The 12,697-nt window shown below is 41.8% G+C and overlaps 1 protein-coding gene across 1 annotated transcript in view; it reads left to right on the top strand.

Annotated features, from left to right (window-relative positions):
- Positions 1 to 12,697, top strand: part of TIAM2 (TIAM Rac1 associated GEF 2) — a 217,984-nt gene that overhangs the window by 200,659 nt on the left and 4,628 nt on the right. Inside the window, exons 19-25 of the mRNA XM_084623938.1 lie at positions 228 to 407; positions 2,199 to 2,317; positions 4,387 to 4,495; positions 5,880 to 5,938; positions 8,837 to 8,942; positions 10,542 to 10,629; positions 12,335 to 12,489. Coding sequence (XP_084480064.1) covers positions 228 to 407; positions 2,199 to 2,317; positions 4,387 to 4,495; positions 5,880 to 5,938; positions 8,837 to 8,942; positions 10,542 to 10,629; positions 12,335 to 12,489 — 816 coding nt within the window. The remainder of the gene's footprint in view (positions 1 to 227; positions 408 to 2,198; positions 2,318 to 4,386; positions 4,496 to 5,879; positions 5,939 to 8,836; positions 8,943 to 10,541; positions 10,630 to 12,334; positions 12,490 to 12,697) is intronic.

Consider the following 12,697-nt stretch of genomic DNA (forward strand, 5'->3'; position numbering starts at 1 on the left):
GTGCCCAGGAGATGCTCACTCAGCAGCTGTCAGTTCTGTAACATTACTTGTAATTATTATGCTATTAAAACCCACGATTAATTATTCATTTTCTGCATAAAGCAGTGTTTGAAATGCATATGAAAAGTGCCTTTATAAAAAAAAAAAATGGAAACGTGTTCTTCTGTTCTTCAATTAGCTTCTATGACTTCTACATTGAACTGACCAGGTTTCCTTTCTACATTTAGCCAAAACAGATAAAGCTTTTAAGGCCTTTCTGGATGCACGGAACCCCACGAAACAGCATTCTTCTACACTGGAGTCGTACCTCATCAAGCCTGTCCAGAGAGTGCTGAAGTACCCCTTGCTCCTGAAGGAACTGGTGTCCCTGACAGATAATGAGAGTGAGGAGCATTATCATCTGACAGGTCTCGATCTTCATTCTTCTATGGAGACTAAAGGGAGTTTCAGTTTAGTTTCAACCCTTATCAAAATGGTACAACTGTTACACACCAGCAGAATTTCTGTGTTATTGGAAAGTCGTCTCAAATCCTAGAGAGAATAATACTTACTTTCCTTTCTCTCCTTTAAAAAAAAAAAAAAAAAAAAAGTGATTAAGAGCAAGCTGCTTTCCGTTGTTTCTCGGAAAAATCCTACTAGATGTTGGAGTGTATGGATGTCTTTGAAAAAATGGGTATGGCCAAGAGCTGCCATGATGGTTGGGACCAAGCTTCCCACTCTGTATTATTCTTGAAACACAATCAAGACAACTCAGTGTGCTTGCTTTTTTTTTTTTTTTTTTAAAGCTAGGAAATGGTGAAGAAAGCTCCATCTTGTGGTTATTATTCACTGTCAAAATATGTTAAAAAAACTCAGCCAAATCAGTGAGAGAAAATTGCCCATAACTCTCATTTTAGTAGAGGTGGATTTATGACTTCAGAGGTTTGCAATCTTCCCATTTAGAAAGGAAAAGACCACCTGTTTAAGCACAAGAGAAAATGAAGTAGGGGTTATTATTGTCTAGGACCTAGTCTTCCCTCTCTCACCCAAGAAAAACTCCCATTTGATCCTTTATTTGGATTTTAAATTATTTCAGTGGAACTTGAAAGCACTCAGCATCTGAGGGATCAGCCTTTCGAGGAAACGTTTTATGGGTTAATTTTTTTCATTTCACAACATACAGACTGAGCAAAAATCTGTTGTAGGTGAGAAATCTGAGGCTAACATCAAAGCAACAGGTTTATCAGGTATGCCCAGATAATATGGTGCGAATGGCAAAACTTTCCTTTGACTTCAAATAGAGCTGGCTAGAACCTTTACTGGAGGATTCAGAATAGATGCCAAGTAAATACAGGTGTCAGCAACCCTGATCACTTTATGGAGTCAAATGTGAAGCTGTGCCATAAACCCCAAGAGCTGGGGAAACTCTTAAAGAAGAAAATAGCTTTTCTGCATCAAAACCAATCTTGAGATGAGTTGCTGGTGGAATAAACTTGACACCAAAATATGAAAGGAATACTCAGTTAACAGTTGGCAGGGTGTGAGGAAGCAAACCTCACCTCTTCTGACCCCTTTATATATAAATCCAGCTGAAATTCAACACCTTTCTTGTAGTAGTAAGATTTTTTTTTATTTTAAAGCTGGTCTATAGAATTTAACCTCATGAATGTTTCCCCAAGATACAACATGCAAGGAGCCTGTGTGGTTGGCTACTGTATTTCCCCAAGTCTTCCTGGGCTGAGCCAAACTCTCCCCCCCCCCCCCTTTTTTTTTTTTTTTTTTTTTACAGTAAAACTCATGCAAACAGCTTATTTTAGTGTGGCTGTAGTCGCACTGAAGCTCCTAATGACCTTATTCATTGATTCTTGTTTATATTAATGGTGCCACAACCACAGCTATATTTACTACCGGCTGAAGTTTTATATACTTTGTAGCTTTTTTACTAAAATATTTATTTCAGTCTTTTGAGGGATTTAAAACACTAGCTAAGAAGCTCTTTGAATATGCTTATCCACAAGTGTAGAGCCCATATTTACTAAGTAAAGTACTGATCTAGTCATAATTATTGTTGGTCATGGACCATTCTGGCTTGGGACCTTGAATACTTTCAACCCTGAGTAAAAATCTCTCCTAGGCTTTAATAAAAAAAAAAGCATGCACTTATAAAATGAAACTGAATTATTTGTCTGTTAAATGGTGGATTTGTTTAAAAACTTCAGAAGCACTGAAGGCAATGGAAAAAGTAGCCAGTCACATCAATGAGATGCAGAAGATATATGAGGACTATGGAACTGTGTTTGACCAGCTGGTTGCAGATCAGAGTGGAACAGAGAAGGAGGTAAAGAGAAAGAATGAAACATATATTATTCACACTTCAGATGAAGTCCTGTAAGATACTGTATCTACTTAAGTCTTATTGAAGTCATGAAGAGGATCTTAATTCAGAGTTCAGGGTGCTCAGTTTTGTGTCTCCCATCAAATTTCCTTCTCAAAGAGCTTGTCTATACAAACAGTGCATGGCAAGTTGGGGTGTAAGTCTACCTCACAATACCCTACCCGCACACTCAGTGTCCCTGTGGACCCTACTGATGTGCACTAAAATATCTTGTCTTGTTTCAGAGTGCACTGGGGAACTTTTAGTGCGCATCAACAGGCTCCGCCCAGATACTTTGTGCACAGCAGGCAAGTGCAAGGTAGACTTATACCCCATGCTGCAAATATACTGTTCATATAGATAAGACCTCAGCAGGTACTGTCATGTTTACACAAACGACTGCCAGAACCTTCTCTTGGTCTGTCATGAAGGGCCGATGGGAGCAGACAGCCACTGTAACTCACAGCAAGAAAACAATGAAAATCAGCGGCTCTCAACCTTTCCAGACTTCTGTGCCCTTTCAGGAGTCTTATTTGTCTTGTGTACCACCAAGTTTCACCTCTCTTAAAAACTACTTGCTTTCAAAATCAGACATAAAACCACAAAGTGTCACAGCACACTAGTACTGAAAAATTGCTTACTTTCTCATTTTTACCATATAATTATAAAATAAATCAAGTGAAATATAAATATTGTACTTGTATTTCAGTGTACAGTGTATAGAGCAGTATAAACAAGTCATTGTATGAAATTTTAGTTTGTACTGACTTCACTAGTGCTTTTTATGTAGCCTGTTGTAAAACTAGGCAAATAGATGAGTTGATGTAACCCCGGAAGGACCTCTCCATACCCCCAGGGGTACATGTTGGTTCCCTGGTTGGGAATCACTGCTGTAGATTATCCACATCCCAAGGCTTGAGGTCACATTTTATGCATGAGTGCTTAGATTTCAGAAAATGGAATCTCTTTTCATCAAAGATTCTAGCGGGATTCATTATAATGCCCATTACTAACATCATTCTGGATTCATCTAGTGTTGATACATACACGGCTGTTTATAAGCACAAAAAAAATTAGTCGGTATTACGGGCCAGCGCATCTGCTAGTATGAACTGTCATAGTTCTGCTAACTTCAGTTGAGCAGTCCCAATATACACCAGCTGTGGAAGTGGCTATTTTTGTCTATTAATATTTGTAATGTGTTCTCTGGTGTGAGAGACTCCTACCATCCAGGAAGGGCTTTTTTGTTACTAATATCTCAGAATTATTTGCTCTGATCTGAGTTCTGGATATGAATGTGCATCCAAGTAAAATGTGTGTGTATCACCCCTCTAATCAAATTGGTTATTTTATTACAATATTAAAAAAGAAAACTAGCAGAAGCATAATGGATCGTGTTCTCTAGTGTCTCCCAGAACTGGGCCAGCAAGCTCACTAGATTTAGCCATTTGTGGTCAAAGATGTATAAGTGGATCACCCATTTAGCTTGATCCTTAAAGGTGTGACAGCTAATGATTTCATTGTTTTAAGGTTCATCCTGGTAAAAGAGCCAAATTGTTTCTGTTCTGGAAGCGAGAAAGAACTGCTCAAAAGAAAGAAAAGCCTAAGAGAACCAGTCATGTTCTAATTCAGTCAGTGAAAGGGTCTTATACATTGATTAGTCTACAGAAATTAAAGGGATGATAAAAGAACGTCACACTTGGCTGTATCTCAATGACAGAACTTCAAGTCAGACATAACATTCTTCAACTTAAGTGTTAGTAGCAAAAATAAGCTCTAAGAGGCAAATCACCCAGCTTCCATAACTTGTGTGCTATTATTTTTATGGGCAGTATTTTTTAAAATATATTGCTGTTTACACAACCACGGCTCAGTTGGGGTATGTATATATGGTTGCATTGAGCCATGGCTATATACAAATAACATTAAACACAGGCATACTTTTTATTTATCAGCCCGCACGCGTTAACATTTGTGGTTGATGATTGTTAATCAAGAAATTAATTGCACTTATTTTTTATAACGTAATACAGGTCACAGAACTTTCAATGGGAGAACTTCTGATGCACTCTGCTGTTTCCTGGTTGAATCCTTTCCCATCACTGGGCAAAGCAAGAAAAGGCCTTGAACTTACAGTGTTTGGTTAGTGTCCTATTAAGAAAAAACCCTAAAGATATCGAGTACATCATCTAGCTAGTAAAATATGACAACTGACATTGTACTAATGAAGACTAACTAAAATGTAAGCCCTGCTATAGCCATGTAATGGTTGGGGTAGTCCTTCATATGGAGGACAGACACAAAATTTCCCGGTAATGTTATTGAGATGTAGAAGATAGAGGTCTAGATACCTGGAAATGAGATTAGTAGCACATGCACTAACTTCTCTGTGATGGCTTTTCCTTCTGCCTGCTCTACTATCACCAAAGACCTCAGCTCATCTCTGCAAACATTGCCACTGTATGGCATACACCTACATGGGTAGCTGAAGATATGAATGACTTCGAAGGTTTGAGTTAGTCATCAGCTACATGAAAGAATAACAGAGACTTTGAACTTCAACGAATTTAGACACAGCTGATTTATGTAGAAATTGTGGGTGAGCTAAAAAACAGTATGCTTAACATGCCAGTTGTGGGTAGCCGTTAGGGTAAGTGGGCATTTCTGTTTGAAATTGAAGCACATGTATGAGGAGGCACCACCTCTTTCCCCACAGATTAACACAGTTGGATTTATCAGTGATTCATTTATACTGAACATGTTGGGCCAGGCACTGGGAATTCCCAAACCCCATCCCTAAAGGGAAATGTCTGAGTGATACATGGGGAGGCAGGATTGTCCAGTGGTTAGAGCAACAGCATGCAACTGAGGAAATCTGGCTTCAATTCCCCACCTCCACCACAGACATTTCCCTAGTGACCATAGGCAACTCACTGAGTGCCTCAGTTCTCCATCTGCAAAATGAAGATAATAGCACTTCCCTACCTCACTGGGGCATTGTGAGGATAGATACATTAAAGAGTGTGAGGCACTCAGATATGATGGTAATACCTTAGATAGCTAATCAGGAATTTGGAGAGTTCTGAAGTTTGTCACACTCCAGAGGAAATGCTGAACTGCATCAAAGAACAGATTTGACATCTCTAATGGGCCTCTTTTTTTCTGCAACGCTTTCCTTCCCCTCAAGGGAAGTTGCTAGCATGTTGCTTCTTCACAATAACATTTCCGATTTGTACATCTGCATTTATTAAAGGCCAATTTCTGTAACCTTGATACAGGGCGATAGGCTTTCAAACAGTATTGCTCATCCCTAATTCTTTTAAGAAAGTAGTTTTGTGACAGAGGCAGACTTGCATCACACAGTTCAAGCAGTTGCTATGGGAATTTTTTTGTTGTGTGTAGGGTCAACAAGTACCCTGTAGATTGTAGTTAACTAGAAATAACTGTAAATAGTCAGTACAGCCATCATGTCTCTTTTGTTGAATACTAGACCTACAATCAGAGGCCTCTTGTTTTTCCTTTTCAGTTTTTAAGCGGGCCGTCATATTGGTATATAAGGAGAACTGTAAACTGAAAAAGAAACTGGTAAGTCTGGCAATAATTTCAATTCAAGCTATATATATTTAAGCATAGGGTCATAGAGTTTAAGGCCAGAAGGGACCACCAGATCATCTAGAATCACTATTATGATTCAAAATTGAATATGCCAACTTGAAAGAAAAGTGAATGGTACAAGCTGCTGGTTTAATGCAGCCATATCACAGTGGGCTGTGCTTGCTCCCACAGGCTAAATTGGTTGAAGTGTTCAGTATTTGACTGAGACTAGAAGACTGTCTGGATGTTGCAACAGACTGTGTTACTGATTCAATAAGCAGCACATTTCTGTGTGAACTAATGCCCCAGCAGGATGTTGGGAGGTGATTTCAGTCAGATGAGATATTAAACTTCATCATTTGAGAGTCATTAAAGAACCTAGGGGACTTTTCATTAACCTGGGTATTCTGGCATAATTCAAACTCAGTTATTTGCCAATTACATCACTTCCCCCTATAGTATCAACTGAATATGCATTCTTTATGTCCTGTCCTAAACTGGTGAGCCATGTAGCTAAAGCGATCCCTGTATGTAGTACATAGTTCACTCTGGAACGAAAGGTAGTATGGAAAGACAACATACTTATTTAATCGGGATAGCTAAAACAAATGTCCGTTTACAGCTAAGTATCATATTTTATAGGCCCCAAATACTTGAAATACACCCAACTCTCTACTCCTCAGGAGGTCACAAGGAAACCAATCAAGGGAGTGTCTTGAAATAACTTGCAGAGACTGATATACAATGAGCAGTTAAATCTAGAAAGAAATAAGCCGTGCCTTAATTTGCCTAGGATGGCTTTTTCCCGTGAATAAGCTAATTACATGCTCCTGAGGGCATTCTGCGTCAAAAAATTAAAAATTCTGCGCACATTTTAAAATTATGCAAATTCAGCATATTTTATTTATCAGATAGAATCATAAAATATCAGGGTTGGAAGGGACCTCAGGAGGTCATCTAGTCCAACCCCCTGCTCAAAGCAGGACCAATCCCCAATTAAATCATCCCAGCCAGGGCTTTGTCAAGCCTGACCTTAAAAACCTCTAAGGAAGAAGATTCCACCACCTCCCTAGGTAATACATTCCAGTGTTTCACCACCCTCCTAGTGAAAAAGATTTTCCTAATATCCAACCTAAATCTCCCCCGCTGCAACTTGAGACCATTACTCCTTGTCCTGTCATCCGCTACCAATGAGAATAGTCTAAATCCATCCTCTTTGGAACCACCTTTCAGGTAGTTGAAAGCAGCTATCAAATCTCCCCTCATTCTTCTCTTCTGTAGACTAAACAACCCCAGTTCCCTCAGCCTCTCCTCAGAAGTCATGTGTTCCAGTCCCCTAATCATTTTTGTTGCCCTCTGCTTGACTCTCTCCAATTTTTCCACATCCTTCTTGTAGTGTGGGGCCCAAATGTGGAGGCTCCAGCACGGCATTGGGGAGCACAGGGCACTGGCTGCACAGATATCAGAGATCACTGTGCAGGAACATGGACTCAGTGGTAAAGCTGCACCCAACCCTAACACAGCGCAAGGACCAGGCCTGGCCCAGAAACACCCCAGAGCCCTGCTCCTCCATGACAGGTGTGGGCAGGCAGGCTCAGCAAGGCAGGATCTAGGTGTGGAGAGGCTTAGTGTGGGGGGAATCCAGGTGTGGGTTGAGAGAGTTGTGTCGGGCAATTGGAGTGCGGGTGGCTCAATGGGGGATATCATTGGATACACAAGGGCTTGTTGGAGGGTTCTGGATGCAACAGTAATGGGACTCTGCAGGGGGGTCCTGGTGAAGGTGGTTGGGGTTCAGCAGCGGGGTTCTAAGTGTGTGGGGGATTGAGCTCATAGGGTGTGGGGGGGTTCAGTGGAGGGAGCCATATGCTGGGAGAGTGGGGTTGGGATCCAGGTGCAGCTGTTTGGGGCTCGATTGGGTGGGGATCCAGGTGGCTCGTCAGGGTGGTCCAGGCTTGGCGGGGGGGGGGAGGGGCGTAGTGAGGCTCAGCGGAGAGTCAGGTATGAGGAGGTCTGGATGCACAGGGGTTGGCTGGATGGGGGAGCAGCTCCCTGTACAGTGATCCCTCCCCCTGTAGTTGAGGAGCGATGGGTGCAGGAAGCGCTGGGGGGGGGGGTGGGCGGTAGTTTGCAGCGCTTCCTACAGCTGGGGGAGAAATGTAGGGGATGGGTTCATATGCCATGCAGGGGAAGAGGAAGTCCCATCCTCCCCAGCCGGGACTAGCAGCTGAGCCTGGCGCAGGGTAGGAGCCACCAGCTGGGTCTTCCCCAGTCCTGCCCTCCCCCCATAGTGATTCACCTATCTAATGGCTGCCCTGGGCACCTGAAACATACTGCTAGGGAGGGTCTCATGATCGTTTTTGTGGCTTCCCTTTGCTTCCCTGTCAAAGTCATTTTTCTGTGGGGGACATAAATTCTGCGCATGCGCAGGGCACAGAATTCCCCCAGGAGTAAATTACAACAGAGGAGATGACATGGAGCATTAATGTAATGTGCTTATACTAAGAGAGATATAAACAACTGTAATAAAAGGAAATGTAACAGTATTGTCAAACTGAAGAATTTGTTTTGCTAAACAATAGGTAGTTGGTTTACTCATAGTGAACTTGCTCTCAGGTAGTTTCCTTCATGTGGAAATATGTAATTTATTAAAAAACTCATTTTTCAAAGCTGCAGCAATCTATATTTCTCAGCTCTAGCTCTCATTGTTTTACAATCAAACTGACAGTAAGATATTTAAGGAGTAAGACTATTCGGATAAAATTTGCCTTGAGAAGCGAGTCCTTGGACAGAAGGCCATTTTATCAATAACATTTATATCAATGCAGATGTCACTTATGTTGCTTTACCTCTTTTTTAAAAAATATGTCTTGGTTATTTTTCAATTTGTAGCCCAATAATGTACGGGCTGCACATAATTATGGCGACTTGGATCCATTTAAATTTCGTTGGCTAATTCCTTTATCTGCTCTTCAAGTCCGGCTGGGGAATACAGCAGGTAATTATATTTAACTAAATACATTAGGAACTAATAAATAGCTACACATTGCTTCCTGAAGTCTTGTGAACAGGCAAACGTGAACCTGGCTACAAAATGTAGTATCAGATAAACATATGCCCTTTTATCTCTCCCTCTATAAATATTTATACACCCACACCCTGTAGTAGCATGTGCTTGTAAGGGCCATAGGCTTTATACACTGATAGATATTTTCATTCAGATATTCTGTCTTCACACCTCATTTTCTTCCCTTCTGTAATCAGAGAACAAGTTCAGGAATGTTGGATGTTAAATGGTTAGCCTGAAGCTGACTTGCTAGGCTGGTGTTGCTATGTCATGACTGAAACTCACAATAGAGCTGCAACAAGTTAGGCAAAACAGGTTTCAGAGTAACAGCCATGTTAGTCTGTATTCGCAAAAAGAAAGGGAGTACTTATGGCACCTTGGAGACTAACCAATTTATTTAAGCATAAGCTTTCGTGAGCTACAGGTCACTTCATCAGATGCATCCACAGTATGCATCCGATGAAGTGAGCTGTAGCTCATGAAAGCTTATGCTTAAATAAATTGGTTAGTCTCTAAGGTGCCACAAGTACTCCTTTTCTCATGGCAAAACAGAAACCCACAACAAAAGGGTAGGAAAAAACCTGAAGAGGCTGCTCAAAGCAATCTAATGATAACATGGTAATATGGGCCAAACTCTTTCGTACTTGACACCCCGTGCAATATCACTGCCGTCCAGGGGTGGCAAGGAATATAATCAGGATGCAGCATGAGAGAAAGGATTGTTCAGGGCTTAGTGTGCTAGTCTGAGATCTGGATTCCATTCTCTGGTCCATTACAGACTTCTTGTGTGACCTTGGGCAAGTCATTTATGGTGGAATTTTCAAAAGCATTTAGGTGCCTACTTCACTTAAATCAATGGAAATTAGCTGCCTAGGTGCTTTAGAAAATCCCATGATTAATCTCTGTGCCCCTGTTCCCTATCTGTAAGCAGGGGGATAATAGCACTTCCCTACCTCACAGGTGCATGAGGACCAATATATGAACAACTGTGAAGGGCTCTAATACTATGGTGATGGAGGTCATGTAAGTGCTTCAGATATGAGACCTAAATCCGTCAAAAAGAGCCCCAATTGATATAGCAGAGCTGAACTGAATTATGTGACAAGCTAATAGCTGAGCAGGAGGGGAGATTAAGCAGACAGAAACAGAGATGCCTGTCTATGCAAGGAATAGCCTAGTGTTGCCACTGGAGGTTCAAGGTCAAAGTTCCTGTGTCTGGTGAGAAAAGGCCTAATAATCAGACCTCATAGGGACTGGTAGCCTGGATTTCAAGGCTTCAGAAATAACGACGAGCATGTTCGTGTTTGTTGAAGCAAGTGATAGAAAGGAAGAGTCTTGTTCTGGAAAAGAAGTTGAGTTTTTAAAGACAAGTTGTTAAGCGATAAAATTTAGCACTCCTCGGAGGGTTCCAGCTCATCATGCAGATCTCAGCTTTTCTATGAACCTTGTCTTGGTGAGACACTGAGATCTATAATGCTGATGGTGTAGTCTGAAAGCATGAATTATTCACAATTTTTTTCCTATCTCTAGGAACAGAAAACAATTGCATCTGGGAACTGATTCATACCAAGTCAGAAATAGAAGGCAGGCCCGAAACAATCTTTCAGTTGTGCAGCAGGTAAACTTGACATGAAGATTATTTTTGACAAAATTACACTAATGGAATGACAAAAGTACGTTGAGAACATTTTATTTTTCCAAGTGACCTTTTTTCCTGTCTCTCAGCACTTCTAAAACACCCATCACCTCAAATTCAGGCACTGAGGTAGTCTTTACTTGGATGGAATTTGATGTGCTGAAAATATCTGAGATTGGAGTGAATTCGGCTCAATCATTCATTGTGTCAGGAATCTGCACACACCTTTTATTGTACGATCTTAAATTTCAGTGAATTATGTCTGATGCAATCAATGCCTAGAGTCACAAAGGAATTTATGCTCCCAAATGCCACCTCAGGTGCTGAAGTCCAAAATTTAGATCCTTAAAATCCCTGCTTAGCTGGCACTTGACTTTCCTAGGCACCTAATTTTCAGCTGCTTCAGTCCCCTGAACTACTTCTGGTGGGCGTGCACACAGCTGCCTCTCTCATGCCTAAACCTGACCAGGATCCTCAAACTAGGAGTTGCCCTATCTCCCCTGCTGTGCCTGATCTGGTAGGCATGCCAAGTGGGCCTTGCATAAAACACAGCTGCTGAAGGAGAAGATTTCTTTTGGGCCAAAAGAAATCTGATGAGGTTCAATAAGGATAAGTGCAGGGTCCTGCACTTAGGACGGAAGAACCCAATGCACAGCTACAGACTAGGGACCGAATGGCTAGGCAGCAGTTCTGCGGAAAAGGACCTAGGGGTGACAGTGGATGAGAAGCTGGATATGAGTCAGCAGTGTGCCCTTGTTGCCAAGAAGGCCAATGGCATTTTGGGATGTATAAGTAGGGGCATAGTGAGCAGATCGAGGGACGTGATTGTCCCCCTCTATTCGACATTGGTGAGGCCTCATCTGGAGTACTGTGTCCAGTTTTGGGCCCCACACTACAAGAAGGATGTGGATAAATTGGAAAGAGTCCAGCGAAGGGCAACAAAAATGATTAGGGGTCTGGAACACATGACTTATGAGGAGAGGCTGAGGGAACTGGGATTGTTTAGTCTGCGGAAGAGAAGAATGAGGGGGGATTTGATAGCTGCTTTCAACTACCTGAGAGGTGGTTCCAGAGAGTATGGTTCTAGACTATTCTCAGTGGTGGAAGAGGACAGGACAAGGACTAATGGTCTCAAGTTGCAGTGGGGGAGGTTTAGGTTGGATATTAGGAAAAACTTTTTCACTAGGAGGGTGGTGAAACACTGGAATGCGTTGCCTAGGGAGGTGGTGGAATCTCCTTCCTTAGAAGTTTTTAAGGTCAGGCTTGACAAAGCCCTGGCTGGGATGATTTAATTGGGGATGGGTCCTGCTTTTGAGCAGGGGGTTGGACTAGATGACCTCCTGAGGTCCCTTCCAACCCTGATATTCTATGATTCTATGATTAACCATTTGGCTAAACGTTACGGGGCAGAGTACTCACCCAGAATATGGGAGACCCAGGTTCAGATTCCCTCCATCTGCCTGATGTCTAGTACGTTCACCAGTGAGCTAGTGGGTATTCTGGGGTGGGACTCCTTCAACCTTCCTATTGAAACTGTTCCACATAGTCTAAATAACTAAATAGCACCAACCTTCGGTAGCAAAGAAGGCAGCACCAAATGGAAAGACTGCTTGGGCATGGGAATATAAAAAAACTACAGTGACCTGTGTAATCTGCCCTCTCATTGCTGTTCCCTTAAACCTGGCAGCGACTGCGAAAGCAAGACTAACATTGTTAAGGTGATTCGTTCCATTCTGCGGGAGAACTTCAGACGTCACATAAAATGTGAGCCCCCATTGGAGAAAACGTGTAAAGATCGCCTAGTTCCACTCAAGAACCGCATCCCTGTTTCAGCCAAACTGGGTAAGAGTCAGTTTGCTAGACTGGGAAATACAGACTTGCAGTTTCATGATTATTATAGCATGAGCCAAACCACTTCTCTTTCTAGGCATGAAGGGGGTGGTGTATTTTTACTGTAATTCATATTTTAAAATATAATTTACTTTTTGGTAGGGAGGCTTCATACTAAAAGTGCCAGTTATTATTAGGGCTGTCACACAATTAAAATTTT

Source organism: Lepidochelys olivacea (assembly GCF_965140295.1).
Source record: "Lepidochelys olivacea isolate rLepOli2 genome assembly, chromosome: 3".
Lineage (NCBI taxonomy): Eukaryota > Metazoa > Chordata > Testudines > Cheloniidae > Lepidochelys > Lepidochelys olivacea.